General features: G+C 36.6%; 1 protein-coding gene across 3 annotated transcripts in view; it reads right to left on the bottom strand.

The window, feature by feature from the left end:
• TENM1 (teneurin transmembrane protein 1) overlaps positions 1-19,582 on the bottom strand; it is a gene marked incomplete at both ends in the record, with an annotated part of 582,495 nt that overhangs the window by 486,151 nt on the left and 76,762 nt on the right. For all 3 annotated transcript variants that reach the window (XM_079727499.1, XM_079727498.1, XM_079727497.1), the window contains 2 exons: positions 10,162-10,218; positions 11,843-12,103. In XM_079727499.1, coding sequence (XP_079583625.1) covers positions 10,162-10,218; positions 11,843-12,103 — 318 coding nt within the window. The remainder of the gene's footprint in view (positions 1-10,161; positions 10,219-11,842; positions 12,104-19,582) is intronic.

The following is a 19,582-nucleotide window of genomic DNA, read 5'->3' on the forward strand; positions in this document are numbered from 1 at the left end:
AACATCTGGCAAACTTATTATCACAACATTATGTTTTTTTCCAAATATTTTCAAGGTATTCTTGCATTTGGCTTTTTTTTTTTTCCCATTTGAACATTAGCTCCAGTAAATCAGAGTTTTTACATGACCAATTGATATTGGTACTGGAGCTATGTTAGAATTACAGATTAATTTAGGGAGAATTTTATGATAGTGATACTTATCATCCAAGAACAGGGTAAGGCTTTCCATTTATTTATGTTTTCTTCTATATTCCTCAATAGCATTGTTGTGTGTGTGTGTGTGTTTGTGTGTGTAAATGTATGTGTGTGTGAGTGTGTGTCTTGGCCTTTTTGCTAGTTTATTGCTAGGCATTTTGGTTGTCATTGTTGCTTTTGTAAAAGTAATAATTTATTCAACCATATTTTCTAATTGGTTGTGATTTGTATGGAAGAAAACTATTAATTTGGTGTCCTAATGTTATACCAAATTAATTTACTGAATTTTTATCATTTGTATTAATTTATTGTTCAGTTTTCTTAGATTTTTTTAGATGTACAACTGTATAACTTACAAATAATAATTGACCTCATTGTTTCTAATTTTATTCCTCTCAGTTCAGTCTCTCTTCTCATGGCTACAGTTGCTACCTTCATTATAAGTTTAAAGTAATTGGTGAAAATGGACATCCTTGTTCTGTTCTTGACTCTAACAGAAATCTTTGTAGTGTTTCCTCACTTAGAGTAAAACTGGATTTTGTGATTTTACATAAGAAATTATATATATTATATATTTTTTAAAATCAAGAGTCTCTATCAAAAATTAATGAGCAATAGTATAGTATAGTGGATAAATGCAAGGGTTTGGAATCGGACTGGGTTTAAATCCTGGCTTTGCCACGTACTAGCTAAATGACTTTTTACTTAGCCTCACTGTGCCTCAGTTTCCACATTTGTAAATGGGGATGTTATTAGTACCTAAGTCATAGAGTGGTTGTGAGAATTAAACTCATTAATATCTAAAATACTTAACAGTATCAAGCAGAGAGTAAATATTATGTGTTTGTTTAATACAACATTGGGTTTTATGAAATGTCTTTTTGTTATCTATGCAACTTTTCATATGGTTTGTCTATACTTATCTATTCATATGATAAATTAGAGTAACAGAATTCCTAATATTGAACTATCCTTGCATTCCCTAGTATGAATTGCACTTAGTTGTACTGTATTCTTCTTTTACTATATTGCTGGACCTTGTTTGCCAGTATTTTACTTAAAAATTTTGCATCAGTATTCACAACTACAATTGGTTTGTAGATTTACTTTGTGATTTCTTTTTCTGCTTTAGATCTCATTGCTTTTCTTCCTTTCAAAAAATTTTAAAAAAGATTTGGAAGCTTCCACTTTTGTTATGCTCTGAAAACATTTAAGTAGCATTGAAATGATGTATGTGTTCCTTAAAGTTTTGGCAGATTTTGTCTATCAAACTGTCTAGATCTGCCACTTTTTTTGGTTTGGGTGGTTCTTTGGAAATTTTATTTCTGTAATATAAATTAGAAAGTTTATATTTATCTATCTTCTCAGAGCATTTTGGTCATTCATATTTGTTCTATAAAATCATCTATTCCACCCATGTTTTCAAGCATATCTTAAAAGAGGTACACAAAGTAGTCTCTTATGAAGCAGTTGCCTCTTTATTTATAGTTATTTTGACATGCTTATTCCTTTTTTTTTTTTTTTGTGATACGCGGGCCTCTCACTGTTGTGGCCTCTCCCATTGTGGAGCACAGGCTCCAGACCGGCAGGCTCAGCGGCCATGGCTCACGGGCCCAGCCGCTCTGTGGCATGTGGGATCTTCCAGGACTGGGGCATGAACCTGTGTCCCCTGCATCGGCAGGCGGACTCTCAACCACTGCGACACCAGGGAAACCCTGACATGCGTATTTCTTATCTTCTCCCATTTTCTTGATTGTCTTATCTATTTTATGACCCCCATCCCAGAATTGGCTCTTGGATTTATTCATTAGTTCTAGATTTTTATGATACATATTTTCATTTTAACTAATATATTTTAAAATACTATGAACATGCCTATGTTTTAATTCAACTAAAATATCAAGTTGCATGGATCCTTATAAAGTAACGTGATGTACTGTAAGCACATTAACTCATTTTGGGTTTTGTTTGTTTGTTTGTTCGGTTGGTTGGTTGGTTTTTTTTGGCCTCACCTCGCGACTTGCAGGATCTTAGTGCTCCGACCAGTGATTGAAACCGGGCCCTCAGCAGTGAAAGCGCTGAGTCCTAACCACTGAACTGCCAGGGAATTCCTCACATTAACTCATTTTGGCTTCTTAGTACACTACTCATTAGTACACTATTTAATGTACTAATAAATAAGTGATTAAACAATATATCAAGATCAATCATGAAGACTAACCTAAATAATTCTAATTTAAAAATTACATTATTTATGCTGTATTTATACTGAAACTACTTCCACATTGAAGTCTGTTTTCAGGTAAATATAACCATGATGCATACTACATGCATGCATACCATCCATTTAGATTTATGATCTGTATGTAGATATTTATATTCTAACCTAAAATTAAAATAAATTTTCAAGCAGGTTACTTTTAGAATTGGGGATATTATAATATTGTTAACAATTATATCTGTATCTTTACCTACTATCTATCTATCTCTATATCTATTTATCTATCTAATCTTCATATACTTCCATAAGCTATAAAGTATAGATGGTTGAATTTGACCACTTAAAAATATAAAGCTCTATATCTACAAACACAAATGCATCATATGAACCTATTTCAAAAGGCAAATGACAAACTAGGAAAAATGCATAATGTGTTCAAGGTTTTTTTTTACCTCTTATATAAAAAATGTTCTTGAAAATTAATAAGAAATATGAAAATTTGTATTACATATAGAATGGATAAACAACAAGGTCCTATTGTATAGCACAGAGAACTATATTCAATATCCTGGGATAAACCATAATGGAAAAGAATATAAAAAAAGTATGTATGCGCATAACTGAGTCACCTTGCTGTATAGCAGAAATTAGTACAACCTTGTAAATCAACTGTACTTCAACTTAAAAAATTAATTTAAAAAGAAATAGAAAAATTCAAATAGAAAAGATTGGTAAAGGATGTCAACAGACAATTTAGGAAAAAGAAATGTATATGGTCCATTAACATACAAAAAGATGCCCAAGCTCACTCATAAGTAAATTGCAAAATAATAGCACAAAAAGATACCATATTTCATCTAGCAGAATGGGTATTAGAAATCTTTTTCATTCCTTGCCAGTGTTGAAAAGGATACAGGAAAACAGATGCATTAGTAGTATATAGCATTAGTAGGAAGATAAACTGGTTGCTTAAAGGGGAAATTTGGTAATATCTATAAAAAATGTCAAACGTACATATCCTTGGCCCATCATTTCTACTTCTAAGAAATTATCCAACAGGTATGCAAAAAGATGTGTACAAAGATATTAAGTACAGCATTGTTTTTAATATCAAAGCCCTGGAAACCTAGATTTCCATAAACAGGGGACTAAGTAAAAAATGATACATACAGAAACAGAATACTATACAGCTATTAAAAAGAATAAGGCAGGGGAATTCCCTGATGGTCCAGCAGTTAGGACTCGGCGCTTTCACTGTCGGGGCCTGGGTTCGATTCCTGGTCGGGGAACTAAGATCCCGCAAGCCACTCAGTGTGGCCAAAAAAAAAAAAAAAAAGAAGGCAGATCTATACTGCAAACATGGGAAAATATAATATTAACTAGATAATAATATTATATCTATTATATAGATATAATTTAATATTATATATTTATATATTTAATATTATATATTATATAGGTATAATATTAACTAGAAAAATGTTATTGGTCTTTTTTTTTACTATGTTATCCCATTTGTACATGTACAGAACATTTGGGGAATGATACATAATACACTGTTAACACTGGCTACCTCTCAAGAGTGTCTTGATAATTTCTTGCCCTGGTGATACAATTGGAAGTCCTAGTTATAAAATTACCTAAAAGATTTATATGCCGGTTAATAATTTTTATTTTCTTGCATATGCACGATGGAATGTTTGTAATCCTATGACTTTTATACTTTATATAGAAGCGTAAAGAGGGAGAGGATTTTCACTTTAAACATGTTTTTACTGTTTTAATTTTTAAACCATCAACTGATATTACTTTCATACTAAAAAAATAGTAGTTAAAATTCCCTACTAAAAAGGAAAATATAAGTTTGTTATATCTAACTTTATAATGGCTTGAAATTTCAATATCATCAAAATTGTCTTCAACTGTAAGAGTATCATTGTCATCACAGAAGTGTCTCACCCACACATAAAGTAATCCCAATGACTTACACTCTTCCTCTGATCGTGTAACATCTCCAAAGGAGCCATTACAAAGTCATCTGCACTGTCTTATACATGCCTAATGGGTCCAACAGAGCCATTAGGATGTCAGTTATATGGCAGGGCTCCTGCCAAAGCTATTACCAAGTCATTGCATTGTTCCACACACTTCCTTCGACATTCAGATGGTTCCCAAGGAACTGTTATCATGGCTATGGAAGTGTCCTGTATAACTTACACTACCAAGGGAAAACAAAAAAAAAGCAAAAGAAAGAAGTGTAGAACAAACAAATCCCTTCCATTAAATGCACACGAATGGCCCCACATGGTCAAATATCAGAAGGCATAACTCCTCATTTGGGTATAACTATTACATGTCATTCAAGAAACCCAGGTGTTAGGCTAGCTATTTTTTCACCACTCCTGCCTGCTGTTCCAATGAAGCAATTCAGGGTCTGAGAATGACAAAGGCATGGCTATGATGGTATGGTGTTTATTGGTAGCACATGGTATATTACCAGGTTTCTGTGGTATGCAGTACAGAAGCAATAGGGAGAAGTACTAACGGATTTTTTGGCTATCATGGGATTGTATCAGATAATCCGGTACCTGTAAAGTTCCTGAGCAGTGCATAGGGAGCTCAGCTGCCCAACAATCATGGAAATCAACAGGGCTTCTGAGTAGTTGAAATCCCAGCTCTACCTTAAGGGGCTACTACAATGACAATAGGACATACAATAGTACAAAGTTAACCCTCAGCCAGGTCTGAAGTGCTTCACTGCATTCCCTCTCATAGTCTTCTCTACTTAGCAGAACAAGATTGTTGGCTATTAAAATGATGTATTATTTAAGGTAAGACAAGTGCAAGGAATTTTACCCATTTTGAAATGAGAAGGTAGGCTGAACTCTGCTACGCTAGTGTTTCCTGGGACACCAGATGTTTCAGGAGCCACACTGCATGTCTGGCTAATCCTTTTCTCCCCCCCCCGTACGTGGGCCTCTCACTGTTGTGGCCCCTCCCGTTGCGGAGCACAGGCTCCGGACGCGCAGGCTCAGGGGCCACGGCTCACGGGCCCAGCCGCTCCGCGGCATGTGGGACCCTCCCGGACCGGGGAACGAACTCCCGTCCCCTGCATTGGCAGGCGGACTCTCAACCACTGCGCCACCAGGGAAGCCCTGGCTAATCCTTGATAAAAGAGACTTCACCCTGTAGCACCTACCTCACAATACATGCATAATAAATTCTTGTTGTGTGAAAGATAACCACGACTAAGATTTATTGAGCATTTAATATAAAACACTGTAAAGTGCTATATGCCCATTTTCTCATTTAATCCTCACATACAAAAACTAAAATAGGTAATGTCTCCATTTGACAGACAAGGGAACTGAGGCTTGGAGAGCTTTAGTTACCGGTCCAAGGACACACAGTAAAGTGGCAGAACCAGGGCACAAACCTAGGTCTATCTTATACCACAGTCCATGTTCTTAATCACTCACCGTCCGGAGAACATTGTTATTTAGATTGCATTAATACAACAATTTTTACTTTAATAAATGACTTCACATCCCTTGTGTTCTCATAGCAAGCTGCACATATTTTTTTTATCAGGGTACTAACTAAATCGTATTAAAGTTAGCTCTTTATCTTCTCTGGTAGACCTCACTGGGTATACATGCTCACTTGACTCTGACCGCCTGCATTGCAAACTGCTCCAAGAATCCAGTGGATGGGTTCCCAGAAAGCAACATTTGTATTGCTGACCTTACTCCCTGGTTGTAGCTGATGGGACCAGTGGTAGACATCTGACTCAAGCTGGGAAAATTAATGTCTCATTGGAATTTAGAAACGGCATTGAAAAACATCCAGTTAATCTCAACTTCTTTCCTGAACAGAAGAAATATAAACTGGAGAACTGTATGAGGTTTTATGCCTGCCTTGTGGATGGAGATTTAGAGAAAGTAAATCTGCAGAGACAGGACTGAAGGAAATGGATTCAGAAGCAAGAGGCAAAGCCCAGGCAATTCTTCAAATCTAGTTCCTTCTTTGTCCTGGTCCCATGAAGCATTCACATGCCCTTTTTATGAATTTGTTTTTCTCTCTTTAAGCTAGCTCAAGCTGTTACCTGCAATAACAATAATAAATAATAATAAACAATCCTAATTAATAGGGCATCAATCTTGCCCACTAGACTGTAAATTCCTTGAGGGTGGAGATCGTGTACTGGTCATCTTTTATATATCCCCAGTCTCCAATACAGAGCCTGGCAAAGAGTAAGTGCTCAATAAATATTGCTTACACAGAAATAGCATTATCAACAAGAGCATAGCTATAAATAATTTCTTTGCAACTTATACTTTATTAGTTAAAGGTTATAAATGTCTTTTCTCTACCTATTTCCCTCTATTTAGCTTCTTGATAAGCAATTTCGTTTTCACATTTTCTAATCCAAGTGTTTCATTTAGGCCATATGTGAAAAACACATTCTTGGAAATTGATTATTCAGATTTAGCTGCTGATACAGTTTTTTGCTCCAGCCTAATGTAGAGTCAAATGTAATTATTGAGGAACACCCTAATCACTGAGGTTAATGCTCAAGTAGGACTGCGAAATCCTTCTAAGAAAAGCCCACTGGATCACCTGTCAGAGGCAGAGTTGTGTGTTAGATGACCAGAGGTCTGACCCACTGTAGCACTTCTATTAGAGAAGATCTACAAAATATATTATCTCTCAGTTTTAATTCTTCCCCTCAGAGCAAAACATATTTTTCATTTATTTAGTGCCTACTGGGCTCCAGATCCAGTGGCTAAGTACTGAAGCAAAAATATGGAATAAACCAGGCTTTGTCTTCAGGTAGCTTCCTATCTAGTACTTATTAAAAACCATCGTGAAGATAGAAAATACACAACTCAAGTATTAGACTATAATGAATAGTAAGGTTGGTAGTAACGTGGAATGGGAGTAGAAAAGGAGTAACATGAATAAAGTATTATGACTGATATCAAAGTGTCCTGCTCATGGGCCTCAGGCTGAAGCTAACTTGAGTAAATCTGCATTTTTCCTAACAGCCAATTAAGCGTCAACAGACAACAAAGGGTTTACTTAGGACAAATTTCAGGGAATGGAAATAAAGTGCATTAGTGTTCTGATTGCCCTGTGAAAGACGAGAAATCCACATTCTCTTCTGTTACCTGCTGCTCTCCCTTCCTTGCACTGCAGACCTCTCAGTCTGTTTCGGTACTGAAATGGAAGGTTATTTATTTTAATTTTTCATGGGTTAAAGCATATCAGAAACTTCAATTCAATTAAGGGTAACCAAATAGAGTTTACGAAAATGAGAAAAAATAAATATTTTCAAAGACTTGATCGATTAATTAAATGAAAGAAATAAGTCCTTATAGACATGATTTTGGAAATATAAGTAGAAAATCCAAGACATTATAGCCTAGGATGGATAGAATTGAAAGTGTCTTTGAAATCACATCTCAGAATCTTTCTCAGTTGAACAAAACACCCAAATTAACAATTTCCCCTATCTTCACTTCTCTCCCAAATTTACAGGAGTGAAGCTTAAATCATCCTAAACCGATCCATGATATTGTGCCCACTGCCTCATCAATAATCTAAAAATCAGAATGTATATAGGAACACAGAAACAAAATAAAATGTCATTGACACTAACTGAGACACAGGGATGGAGTGGCATGGAGTCTGAGGTAGTGAAGTATATAAATCCCCCAAATTTTAAGCTATTTACTCTTTTCAAACATAGTATATAGAAACTCAAATTACTGAAATAGATTCCTTGCTAGGCCTGCTTTCATGAATGTATGAGATCAACGGGAAATAAATAGCCACATTTGCACACAAATGTTAATTCGTTAAAAATAACTTGTTTTTTCAAATTAACATTTTTTTAGAAAAACCATTTACACTCTCAACTCAAACCTCCTCTGTGAGAATCTATGGAAATGTTGAAGGCAGGCCAGGCCTGGTTATCACTGACTGAAAATTTTTGGAATCTAAATTGGTGAAATCTTACTCTAGGTCGTAAGATTCCAAACTGTATACTCCTTACTGAAAATTACTAGTAGGAGCAGAGTGAAACTTACAGAACTCTGAGTAGAGAAAAGTTGTTCAAGTTCATATCTTATATTCATTCATGATACAAGGGAGGAAAAAAGTGGCTATTTGGAAAACAATCAATTGTATTTGGCTAACTTGTTTCTGAATTGCTGTTTAACTCTTTCTCCTATGTAAAATGTTGATAACAACAGAATCATTCCACAGATGGGTCAGGAGGATGAACTGAGATAAAGATATTAAAAGTGTGTTTGGAAATTGTGAAGTGCTGATCAGTAAGAATAGTGAACATTCTTATTGTACTTATATGTTACAAGTAGTATTCTAAACCTTTATATACATTAATTTATTCAATCATCACAAAATCTTAGAGGTAGATAGCAATATTCTCCTTGTTTTACAAATGATGAAGTTCAGGCACAGAAACTTTAGACAACTTTCCCAAGATCACACAGCTGGGATTTAAATCTAAGCTGTCTGGCTTCACAATACAAACTTTTAATCACTATGTTCTATTGAAATCCTCCTTGGAGGTGCACATTGGGTCAAAAGAGGCTTACAGTTAAGGACTAATTTTTTGCAGAGTGGATCATAGTTTTATATTGGTGCCCTGCCCAATTTTGTGGTAGCGCATCCAGTTCCTAAGATAAATCATAAGGAAAATAAACCTATAGAGAAAAGAAAAGATACACGGCCTTTACTCCTGAGTCTTCCAACTCTGTCTCAGTAAATAGTGTTACATGATCAAGGTAGATGGCTGATTATAGACTGAAGGCGAAACGAAACTGAACAGCCCCAAACATTCCTGAAGGTTCCTAACACATCCAAGGGACGTGGCACGTGAACACAGTGCGTATAGTGGCTCATCACAGTAAGCAGTTCTCATGGTGGAAGAAGGGGAGGATAATGCGCATTTTGATGAAGCTGATTCTAATACATCTTCCCTCTGATCCATTTCCCCCAGTTCCTTACATATTTTGAGTCATTGCCCTGTGGTCAGATGTGAGGATTCCCTCTGCCACAAAGTGTTTGATTTTCATTAAAATCATTAATAAATATTGCTTTCAGTATCCCTCTGCAAAGGGGCAAAGCCCGGTGAGCACAATCAAGGCAAAAATAAAAGGACACCAATGTCCCCTCACTGAGGAATGACACAGTATAAAAACAGGTCTACAGAAAAGAATGAACGACATTTCCTTCATCTGAAGGTGTTATTTATAATTGATGACATGGGTATAGTGTGATTCTTAAGTCAAGCCAGAGCATCGGAAGGAAAAGACCAAGACCATTTGCTAGGTGTAAAGTTATGACAGTATCTGAACTATACTATGTTAATGGCTAGAGTCATGCTAAAAATCATAGATAATGTATTGATACAACAGAAAGTCATGAGGCCAAAACCAACCCAACCTGATGTAAATCTCTGCCCTCATGCTAAATCAATGTTTCCCTATTCTACCTAGCTCCCCCCCACACCTCCTCATTACTATCAACATACACATACATGAAGTCTTCCAGAGGAAAGCAAACCAACAAGCTACCAATAAACTAATCTTTGACAGGTTAATTAACCAGGCCTGTGTGTTGTTTATCAGACTGGCAGGGTTGAATGTTGTAGGGTGGGTTTCAGGGATGGGGTGAGGTAAAATAATTTGTCGTCAAATATTTGGAAACACTTGCCTTGAGTAGATCCAGCTTGAGCCTCCATGTCACAACAAACAGGAGAGAACTTAAAACCTGTAATAGCAAACATTTTTACTAATTAATCCTTGTCCAAGTCATCTGGGATTCTTCAATCTTCAATCCTTACCCTTCATCCAGTAGTATTTTTTAAATAACAAATTCAGTGAAATACGATTCACATACCATAACGTTCACACTCTTATTAAAGTGTACAATTCAGTGGCTTTTAGTATTTTCACAGAGTTGTGCAACTACTACCACTATCTAATTCCAGAAGTTTCATCACCCCAGAAGAAACCCCATACCTAGGGTCTTGCAGGAGTAGAAGAATGGTGGAGCCCTACGGGGAAATTCCTTTCTTTTATTTTAATGTTTCAACCCAGTGAACTGGCTATAACTTCCTTATGTCAGGAGTGAGATGAGGAAGAACAATAAGTCTTTGAAATACAGGAGAGCCTCTATCACCCCATTTCACATAAATTTGGTCGTTATTTTTCCTGTTTGACAGCTGAAGCCCAAAAACTGTAGGGACTAGTCCAAGGTCTCCCAACTTCCATCCTAATGCTGCTTCACTTACATGAATATGCATGACATAGATCAAATATGTTCCCTTCTCACTTCCACACTTCACCTCCTCTACACTCTTCGCCTAAGTCAACAATACATACATACATACATGAAAATAAACCTAAAATATCAAGACCCTCAAGGATATGTGGTGATAGGATATTTAGTGATATTACAAATATCATTCCTGATTATATCCTTGTGGCCAATGTCTCCTACAGGCTGAAGGAGGCAGAGGAGGATAGAACAGAAAAAGCTGCAGGTACAGGGCTGTTGGCTACCTCTCTGACATCTGAGAAAATACTCATTAGCCACTGCTAACAGACCAGGCTTTGTGGTCATGGTGATGGGACCTATGAAATTTAGACAAACAGAATGAGGAGGAGATTAATGTGTTTAATAAGCATTAATGTGATTTTTATGAAAGGACTTTGTTCTTCGGTAGAGACAGAAAAGCAGACAACAAAATAAATTAACCTCTTTCCAACAAATCAAAATGACAAAACTTTTCCATTTCTAAAAGTTGTAAGAAAATAATACATAACTACAATTTAATGATACTGCTGTTACTACTTATTGTCTGGCAAATGGCTGATGTTCACCTTCTGGTTTTTTTAAATCATTTCAGTCCAATCTGGTTAATTTGCCTTTCTCTGTACACTTGACAGGTTAATCTGAATCAAAATAGAGAGCACATACAGAAAAAGCTTGCTATACGGCTGTTTGTCTCATTGTTCATATATTGATACAAAGCCAAAATACATGACATGAGTACTTCTAAAATAAATATCACTAGGATTGCACTGGAAAATAAAGATGAAAATAAAAGGTGAGTAATGAATAAGACATGCACAATATTGCTGACTCTATGGGATTTATTTCCTTTGGGGGAATCACCAGAAATAAAAAGTACTTCGTCTATTATTGTAAATGAACGTGTCTATTTGCCAGATACTTAGGTACATGCCTTGTCCATGGGACCCTGCTAACCTGCATCTCCATTCTGCAGACGAAATGAAGGGTAGGCAGACATAGGGAAGGAAGACAAATCAAAGGCTAAAACCTGCATCCTCTCTGGGTTTTATGTAAACAATATAGATAGTTCTATTACCATTCTCTCCGTCAGACTTCCTTTCGTGGTCAGTGTCAGTCAAGGACAATGCGGAGTTGGCCCGGCTGGACAAACAGGAACTATGCTCTGACTTCATCCCCCTTATCCACATTCTCAGCGCATGGTCAGGTGAGGCAGCACCTTCTGTCTCCGTGTCCACATCGGATCCCATCTCTAGCTGGTAGCCATGCCGAGAAACACTGTGCATGTCTGTCTGGTAGCCAGAGCACAGAGTGTGAGGGGTTTCACAAAATTCCATCTCTGAGAAGACACAACGTTCAGAGAAAAGGTTTATAAACATACAGAAATACCCGGTAAAATTCGACCTTTTTGTCCTTATGTCCCTCTCCCCCATTGCTAGTATTTATGTGTTTTTGCCAAGTTAGAATTCTGGCCTTTATATTTATGGTAGCTAGGATTCTGTGCTTATTTTGCATTTCTGTAGCTTAAAATTATACTCCTGTTGATTCTTACAAGGTTCTGGAAAAAGCATGCCCAAAATAGCTTTATACCTACAATTTTAGGTTGCACAAATGTAATGAAATAAGTGAGTGCAGGGGAGCATAAAGTGTAGAGAGCTGTCCCTTAAAAGATATTTCTCTTCTAGGAAGAATATATATGATCTGCAGAGCATACCTATGCTTAAAACATTAAAATTATTGGCTTTTCTAAGTACTTAATACACCTTAGGGTTAAGAATAAATAATTCAATGTGAAAACTCTGAGGAAAAAACATTAAGTATACTTTTTGAAAGTATTTTTCCTAAAACACATTAGTCTAAACTCTAAAATTATGAGTACTTAATATCACTATTTTCCATGGTCTCCAAAGAAGTATGAGGCTGACTTTATGCTAATTATTCTGTTTCATTCATTCTTTCAAGAAATACATAAAAAAACTTTCAATCGTATATTGCACCTCAGCAGTGCTTCAAGGCTTGGATTCTCCCCCCAATTCCCCCTAAGCCTTAGAATCATAAAATGTTTAAGATCTTAGAGATGCTGTAATGAATCCCTTCTGTTTACAGTTGAGGAAAATGAAGTCCACAGGGTAGATGTCACTTGTCCATAGCCAATGTTAGATAGCAACAGAGCCCCTTTTCCTAAAACACCCATCTGGGCATGGTGTCTGCTAGACACCAAGGAAGTCCCATCAACTTACTGCATGAATATCAGGCATTCATTCAGTCTTACAGTCAATTTTGCATTCAATTATGGCAAGGTGTCAAAAAGGGGAAAAGATGCTTTAACAGACCTTAATAAGTTAATGAAAAATGACCACATGCCAAGACATATCATCTGAAATGTCCATGTAATACTTAGATAAGGTAATCCGGGGATGTTGTACACTATATAGGATTTTCTCAGACTGACATCAGAGACAGGGTATGTCATTTGGCCAGGAAGAAGCTTAACTGAGCACATCTAATCCTTAGCACATATCAATAAAATGCAAACCCTAAAATGAATTTAATTCTTTGAATACAGAAAGTGCTAGAATTTAGACTGACCATATACTAGAAAGAAGAGTACAGAATACAAATATATTTTTTAAAATAGCAATTTTTGTGACATGTAATTGCCAAACAAGGGTTTAACAAATCAAATCTTAATGCTTATTCAACAGCCATTAGGTACCCAGCACCGTGTTCTCTGAAACAGGTATTACAGGTAAATAAAGCTACTATATTTTATTATGAAAAGTCAATTATAAATTTTTTCAGGGTTATATGTCACTGTTGAGGATGTTACTTATGATTTCTATGATGAATGTCTTTTTTAAAAATAAATTTATTTATTTTTATTTATTTATTTTTGGCTGCATTGGGTCTTCGTTGCTGCGCGCGGGCTTTCTCTAGTTGCGGCGAGCGGGGGCTACTCTTCGTTGTGGTGCACGGGCTTCTCATTGTGGTGGTTTCTCTTCTTGCGGAGCACGGGCTCTAGGTTTGCGGGCTTCAGCAGTTGTGGCACGCGGGCTTCAGTAGTTGTGGCTCGCGGGCTCTAGAGCGCAGGCTCAGTAGTTGTGGTGCATGGGCTTAGTTGCTCCACGGCATGTGGGATCTTCCCGAACCAGGGGTAGAACCTGTGTTCCCTGCATTGGCAGGCAGATTCTTAACCACTGTGCCACCAGGGAAGTCCTGTGATGAATGTCTTTAAGAGTAATTCTATTTTTCTATCAAAATTGTCTAAATTCTATAGGAGTGATCCTTAAAAAATGGCATGGTTTCCACTTGTCAAACATAAAACCTTATGAAACTGTGCTTCTTGACATAAGGCTAAAAGTAAAAATCCATTTTGCCCAATATAAATCTTAGTGATCTAGAATATGGGATTGGTTAATATTCATGCCTCTTAATTTCACAAAGTTTCATTATCCAATCCTATTGTGCAGTTGTTGCTACAGCAACCTCATCATGAGCCTGTCGGCTTGGAGCTGTAGGAAAGGAATTTTATAGAGGCCTGCATTCACAACTTCCTTCATTCCCCTAGACCAGTGGTTCCCAAACTTTGGCATGCTTCAGAATCACCTGGAAGGCGTGTGAAAACACAGACTGCTGGGCCTGCCCTCCCCACACCCCCAGTTTCAGTGTCTGATTCAGGTGGTCTGCAGTAGGGCCAGAGGATCTGCATTTCTAACAAGTTCCCAGGTAAGGCCTATGCTATTTGTCCAGGGACTTTGAAAACTGCTTCTCTAGAGATTTCTCTGAAATCAGTGGGAGCCAGGAAAAGGGGAGAAGTGAGAGAGCAACCTTATTGTGGCATTACCAAAGATTTTTCAACAACAGCTCAAATTCTATTCGGAGACACTAGCAAGAAAGTGTTTGAACTGAATTACTGTGAACTGCCGCCCCCCCCCCGCAACCCCCCCTTTATTTGCCATGGATTCAGGGCACTAATTAGGAAATTTACTTTAGGAATTAAGTTTACTTTAGGAATTAAATTTACTTTAGTGAATTAAATTTACTTTAGGAATATTTAGGAAATAAATTTACACACTTGCATTTATTTTCACTCATACGATGGCATATGAGATGAGACTTTCCAAAGATTTTAATATGAGCATCTGAGTCATAGTAAAGACATTCATTGGAAAAGGATGAGCAAATAAAAATAAATACATGGCTAATCTGTCATTTCAGGTAATAACAGAGAAGTTTTTAAAAATAACCACTGATGGATGTAAGCACAATCCCTCTTTGTTAAAGAGATTTGTTTCCCATTCAAAAAGAAACTTGAACATGGATTTGTTCCCTTGTAAGGAAATGTGGTGTAACACGATAAAAAAGTTACATAAGATTTCTATTGGAACTATGATTTGAATACAAAGACTAAACCCCACATTCTCTTAGATACAGTCAGATAAAAGTACACTGCCTTGCTGATAAATAACTTTTGAATGAAACAATGCAAGTAAGTTATCAGTTGTTCATTTTTTAATGATAAAGAAAGAAATTAATAAATAAATAAGGAAAGAAAGAAAAGGAAAAGTTTCACTTATTTACAGTAAGTGTTATTCATTGAACAGCCTCGCTTCCCATTCTTGAAATCAATGTTACCATTGTAAATTATTTCCTTAAATACACAAATGTCTTGGCGGCGTTCAAAATTCCCACAGGATGCATTTTCTATAAAGCACTTACAAAGCACCATAAGTGGATGTTTTTAGCCTTGCACATATAACCTTGTTACCTAAAATGCTACAGATTCCCTAGAGAAGATAAAGTTCAATGGATTTATTATAGATCTATTCTTACCAAAAAGCTAGTCACAAGAGAAATGTAAGTATAATCTTAGAATATCTAAGATTTAAATGGATAGACTGGAAACATGAGAAACTACATTTCAGGAGTAAGCAGACACAGATGTTGCCAAGTGAATGATGTATGTGGGCCTTACAAACATGTATTTAATTCTTATTGTAAGGAAAACCTATTTTGCAGCCTTGTAGGAGACAAAATCTGAGCAAATTAATAAAGAGTTGAAATCCAGTTTTTAAAATGGGCAAAAGATTTGAAGAGATACTTCACAAAAAAAGATACAGGAATGACCAATAAATGAATGAAAAGATGCTCAACCTCATTAGTTATTAGGAAAGTGCAAACTAAAACCACAATGAGATACAACTACAGACCTACCAGAACGGCTAAAAAATTCTGATCACACCAAGTGTGGAGCAACTACATACACTGCTGGTAAGAAAGTAGAATGGTACAACCACTTTGGAAAACAGTTTGGCAGTTCCCTAAAAAGGTGAAGCTAAATTTAACAGGAGAGCAAGGCACTTCTGGTCATTTATCACAGAGAAATAAAAATTTCTGTCCACACAAAAATCTGTACGAGGTTATTCAGAAGGTTTACTCATTAACAGCTAAAAATTAGAAACAACCCAAGTGTCCATGAATAGCTGAAATGATAAGTCATCTGTGGTATATGCACACTATGGAATACTACTCAGTCAAAAAAAATGAACTATTGATATATAACAAGATGCATGGACCTCAGAATAAGTGAGTGAAAAAAGACCAACAGAATGTGTATGTAATGCATGCTTCCATTTAAATAAAGTTCTAGAAAATGCAAACCAACCTATAGTGACAGAAAGTAGATCAATGGTTATCTGGGGAAGACAATAAGGGAGAAATGGAGAACAAAGGGGCACAAGGAAACCTTTGGGATGATCTAAATATCTGCTATCTTGACTATGGCAATAGTCACACATGTGTATACATACCAAAGTTTATCATATTGTACACTTTGAGTATGTGTAGTTTATTGTACTTCAATTATACCTTTATAATTGTTTTTTTAGTGGATTGTACCCCACCAGATAGTAAGAGAGTGGAGCTAAGGGTCTCTGAGCCAGAAGGAGGCCCTGCTTTTTTCCTCCTAGTGGAAGAAAGCACATGTAATATGAACAAAAAGGTAGTCAAAATTCTGTTTTGCTTATTTATAAGTCAAGAGGCAATCAAGGCTAAGTGACTCATGATTTCTCACTGATCCTCTAGGGAGCACTTTTTTCCTAGGAACATTATTGAAAACCATTTTTCGAAAACCAGTTTTAGGGGGGAAACTGAAGATGAAACTGATCACTGGTCAGCTTTCAGCAGCTAAGGGAACATTCTGTAGTTGGAAATCATATGACTAGATTGAGTGGATTGGCACGAAGGATCACTTTAGGCCTCTATTAATGCTAATAATTTAAATTTTTTTTTAAATTCTATGGAGTGCTGAATAAAATGAACTATTGTATATTCTCTCTGAATCTAGGGCTTGATCTTCAGGTGTTCAGCCTGGAGAAGTCATTTATCAGAACTTGAAAGGGAAAGTAATACTTATATCAGCATTTTTCTAGAACTTCTGAGTTTCTGATGAGCTCAAGACTTTATTTTTCTTTAAATGCTACCCATCGACACTTCCTCTTAAAACGGAGCTTTAAGTCATCACACTCCAAATAAATAACTGGAGGCCAAAAAGCATGGTAAATCTTAGCCATGACCTGAGTGATTTGGAATATAACTTCCAAAGAGTGTAGTCCATTTCCAAAATAAGAAAGAGGGAGAGGGGATAAAATTATTAGCTTTAATTACTGTAATGCATAACAAGCCTTACAGACTATATGCAAAGACAGCTGTTATTAATTAGCCATGCAGTTTTTGGGTAAGTCACTTAATATCTTGGAGCCTCAGTTTTCTCATTTGCAAAATGTTCAGGTCCAACTAGAAACAGATCTCTAGGTGACCTCCCTTGACCTCTATAAATTTCTGTAATTATAACTTAAGCCTGTTATGGCAAAATGTGGAATGGTTAATATTTTCAAATCGGAATGGGAAAAGAACTAGTGGTTTTATGAGTCAAGGTGCTACTCATACTTCTACTGTGAAAGATAATCAGTCACATTAGCTAAGTAAGATCTTGTGTCATGATTACAAGTCTTGCTATGTTAAAGTACTGATACAGCCTAGGTATCCATTGTGAATTGCAAGATTATTAATAACCCGAGTACATAAAATATATCATGTAAAAAGTCTACTTAATAAATAGTTCCTCATCAAACATGAAATTATCAGTTTATAAACATGGCTATTACAAACTGCACTCTATGGCATAGTGAATAGAAATTCACACAATTAAACATACTACAGGGCTTCCCTGGTGGCACAGTGGTTGAGAATCTGCCTGCCAATGCAGGGGACACAGGTTCGAGCCCTGGTCTGGGAAGACCCCACATGCCGCGGAGCAACTAGGCCCGTGAGCCACAACTACTGAGCCTGCGCGTCTGGAGCCTGTGCTCCGCAACGAGAGGCCGTGATAGTGAGAGGCCCGCGCACCGCGATGAAGAGTGGCCCCCACTCGCCGCAACTAGAGAAAGCCCTTGCACAGAAATGAAGACCCAACACAGCCAAAAATAAATAAATTAATTAATTAATTTAAAAAAACCCTACAGACCCACTAATAATTCATTACTGGCTCTAGGGAAAAATACAATGAGTTATTACAGTCTTAAGCAAGAAATACAAAGGAAGGAATGAAGGAAGGAAGGAAGGGAGGAAGGGAGGGAGGAAGGAAGGAAGGAGCAACACTAGACAGGAGGCAGATAATTTTCACAACTGGGTACCATTTTATATTTCTCAGTTTGGGGGCTTTGAAGGGGAAATGATATCAAATTGTCAAACAAATCAGTTCATCTAAGTTTACTTAAACACAGCTCTGCTGAACACCCACTCAATTTCAAGTCAAGAAAACAAAATAAAACAGACATCTCTGATTTCTCCTAGTCTTAGAAAATCAGCCCAATTTAATTTCCTCTTCTGTTACTTTGTGAAAAAGCTGTATCAAATGCACAGTACTGTACTAGGCACTAAGCAGAGTGAGTTAACAGGACCATGTCATGTCCTTTGGCAAGTATCACAGAGAGCCTTTTTAAAGGTCTAAATGACAACGGAGTATTAAAGGCACACCACCCAGACCTGACCTTTGTTTTTCTGCTCAGGGCTCATCAGCCTTTTCTGGGGCACCAGAGTGAGAGATGGAGTGCTCCCACATGCAAGTCTGGAGCCTGTGGATATCAGATGACTTAAATAACTAAGCTTCCTGAAGCCTAATCTCCCCCCTCACAGTTCCAAATGCACCCATTATTTCGGTACTCAGGACCTACCAATTTTGCCTTATTTAATTTTCAAGATTTCCCCATCTGTCAGTATAGTGAAAAGTAAGGCAAAAAATCTGGCAGAGTTAAAAGCCCGAAGTATAAACATTCATCCTTTGTGACCGATATTGGCTAACTGGAGCCATCCCAGAACATAGTTAAAAGACTATGTTAATGTAAAAAAAAGATGCTCTCAAAAGTATAGTGATTTGTACACACTGCTATATTTAAAATGGATAACCAACAAGGACCTACTGTATATAGCACAGGGAACTCTGCTCGATATTCTGTAATAACCTAAATGGGAAAAGAATTTGAAAAAGAATAGATACATGTATATGTATAACTGAATCACTTTGTTGTACACCTGAAACTAACACAACACTGTTAATCAACTGTACTCCAATATAAAGTAAACAGTTAAAAAAAGTATACTGATTTGCAAATCTGTAAAAATGGCTCAAACCAGAGAAGGACACAGAATTATAGCATAAAGTCAAAAGGAAAGGAGATGAGATAGGAACCTAGAAGAAATCAAAAGGGACTCCAATCTTATTTAGAAAGAGATGAAAATATCCTTCAGCAATCTAAGA

Source organism: Hyperoodon ampullatus, assembly GCF_949752795.1.
Source record: "Hyperoodon ampullatus genome assembly, chromosome: X".
NCBI classification, from domain to species: Eukaryota; Metazoa; Chordata; class Mammalia; order Artiodactyla; family Ziphiidae; genus Hyperoodon; species Hyperoodon ampullatus.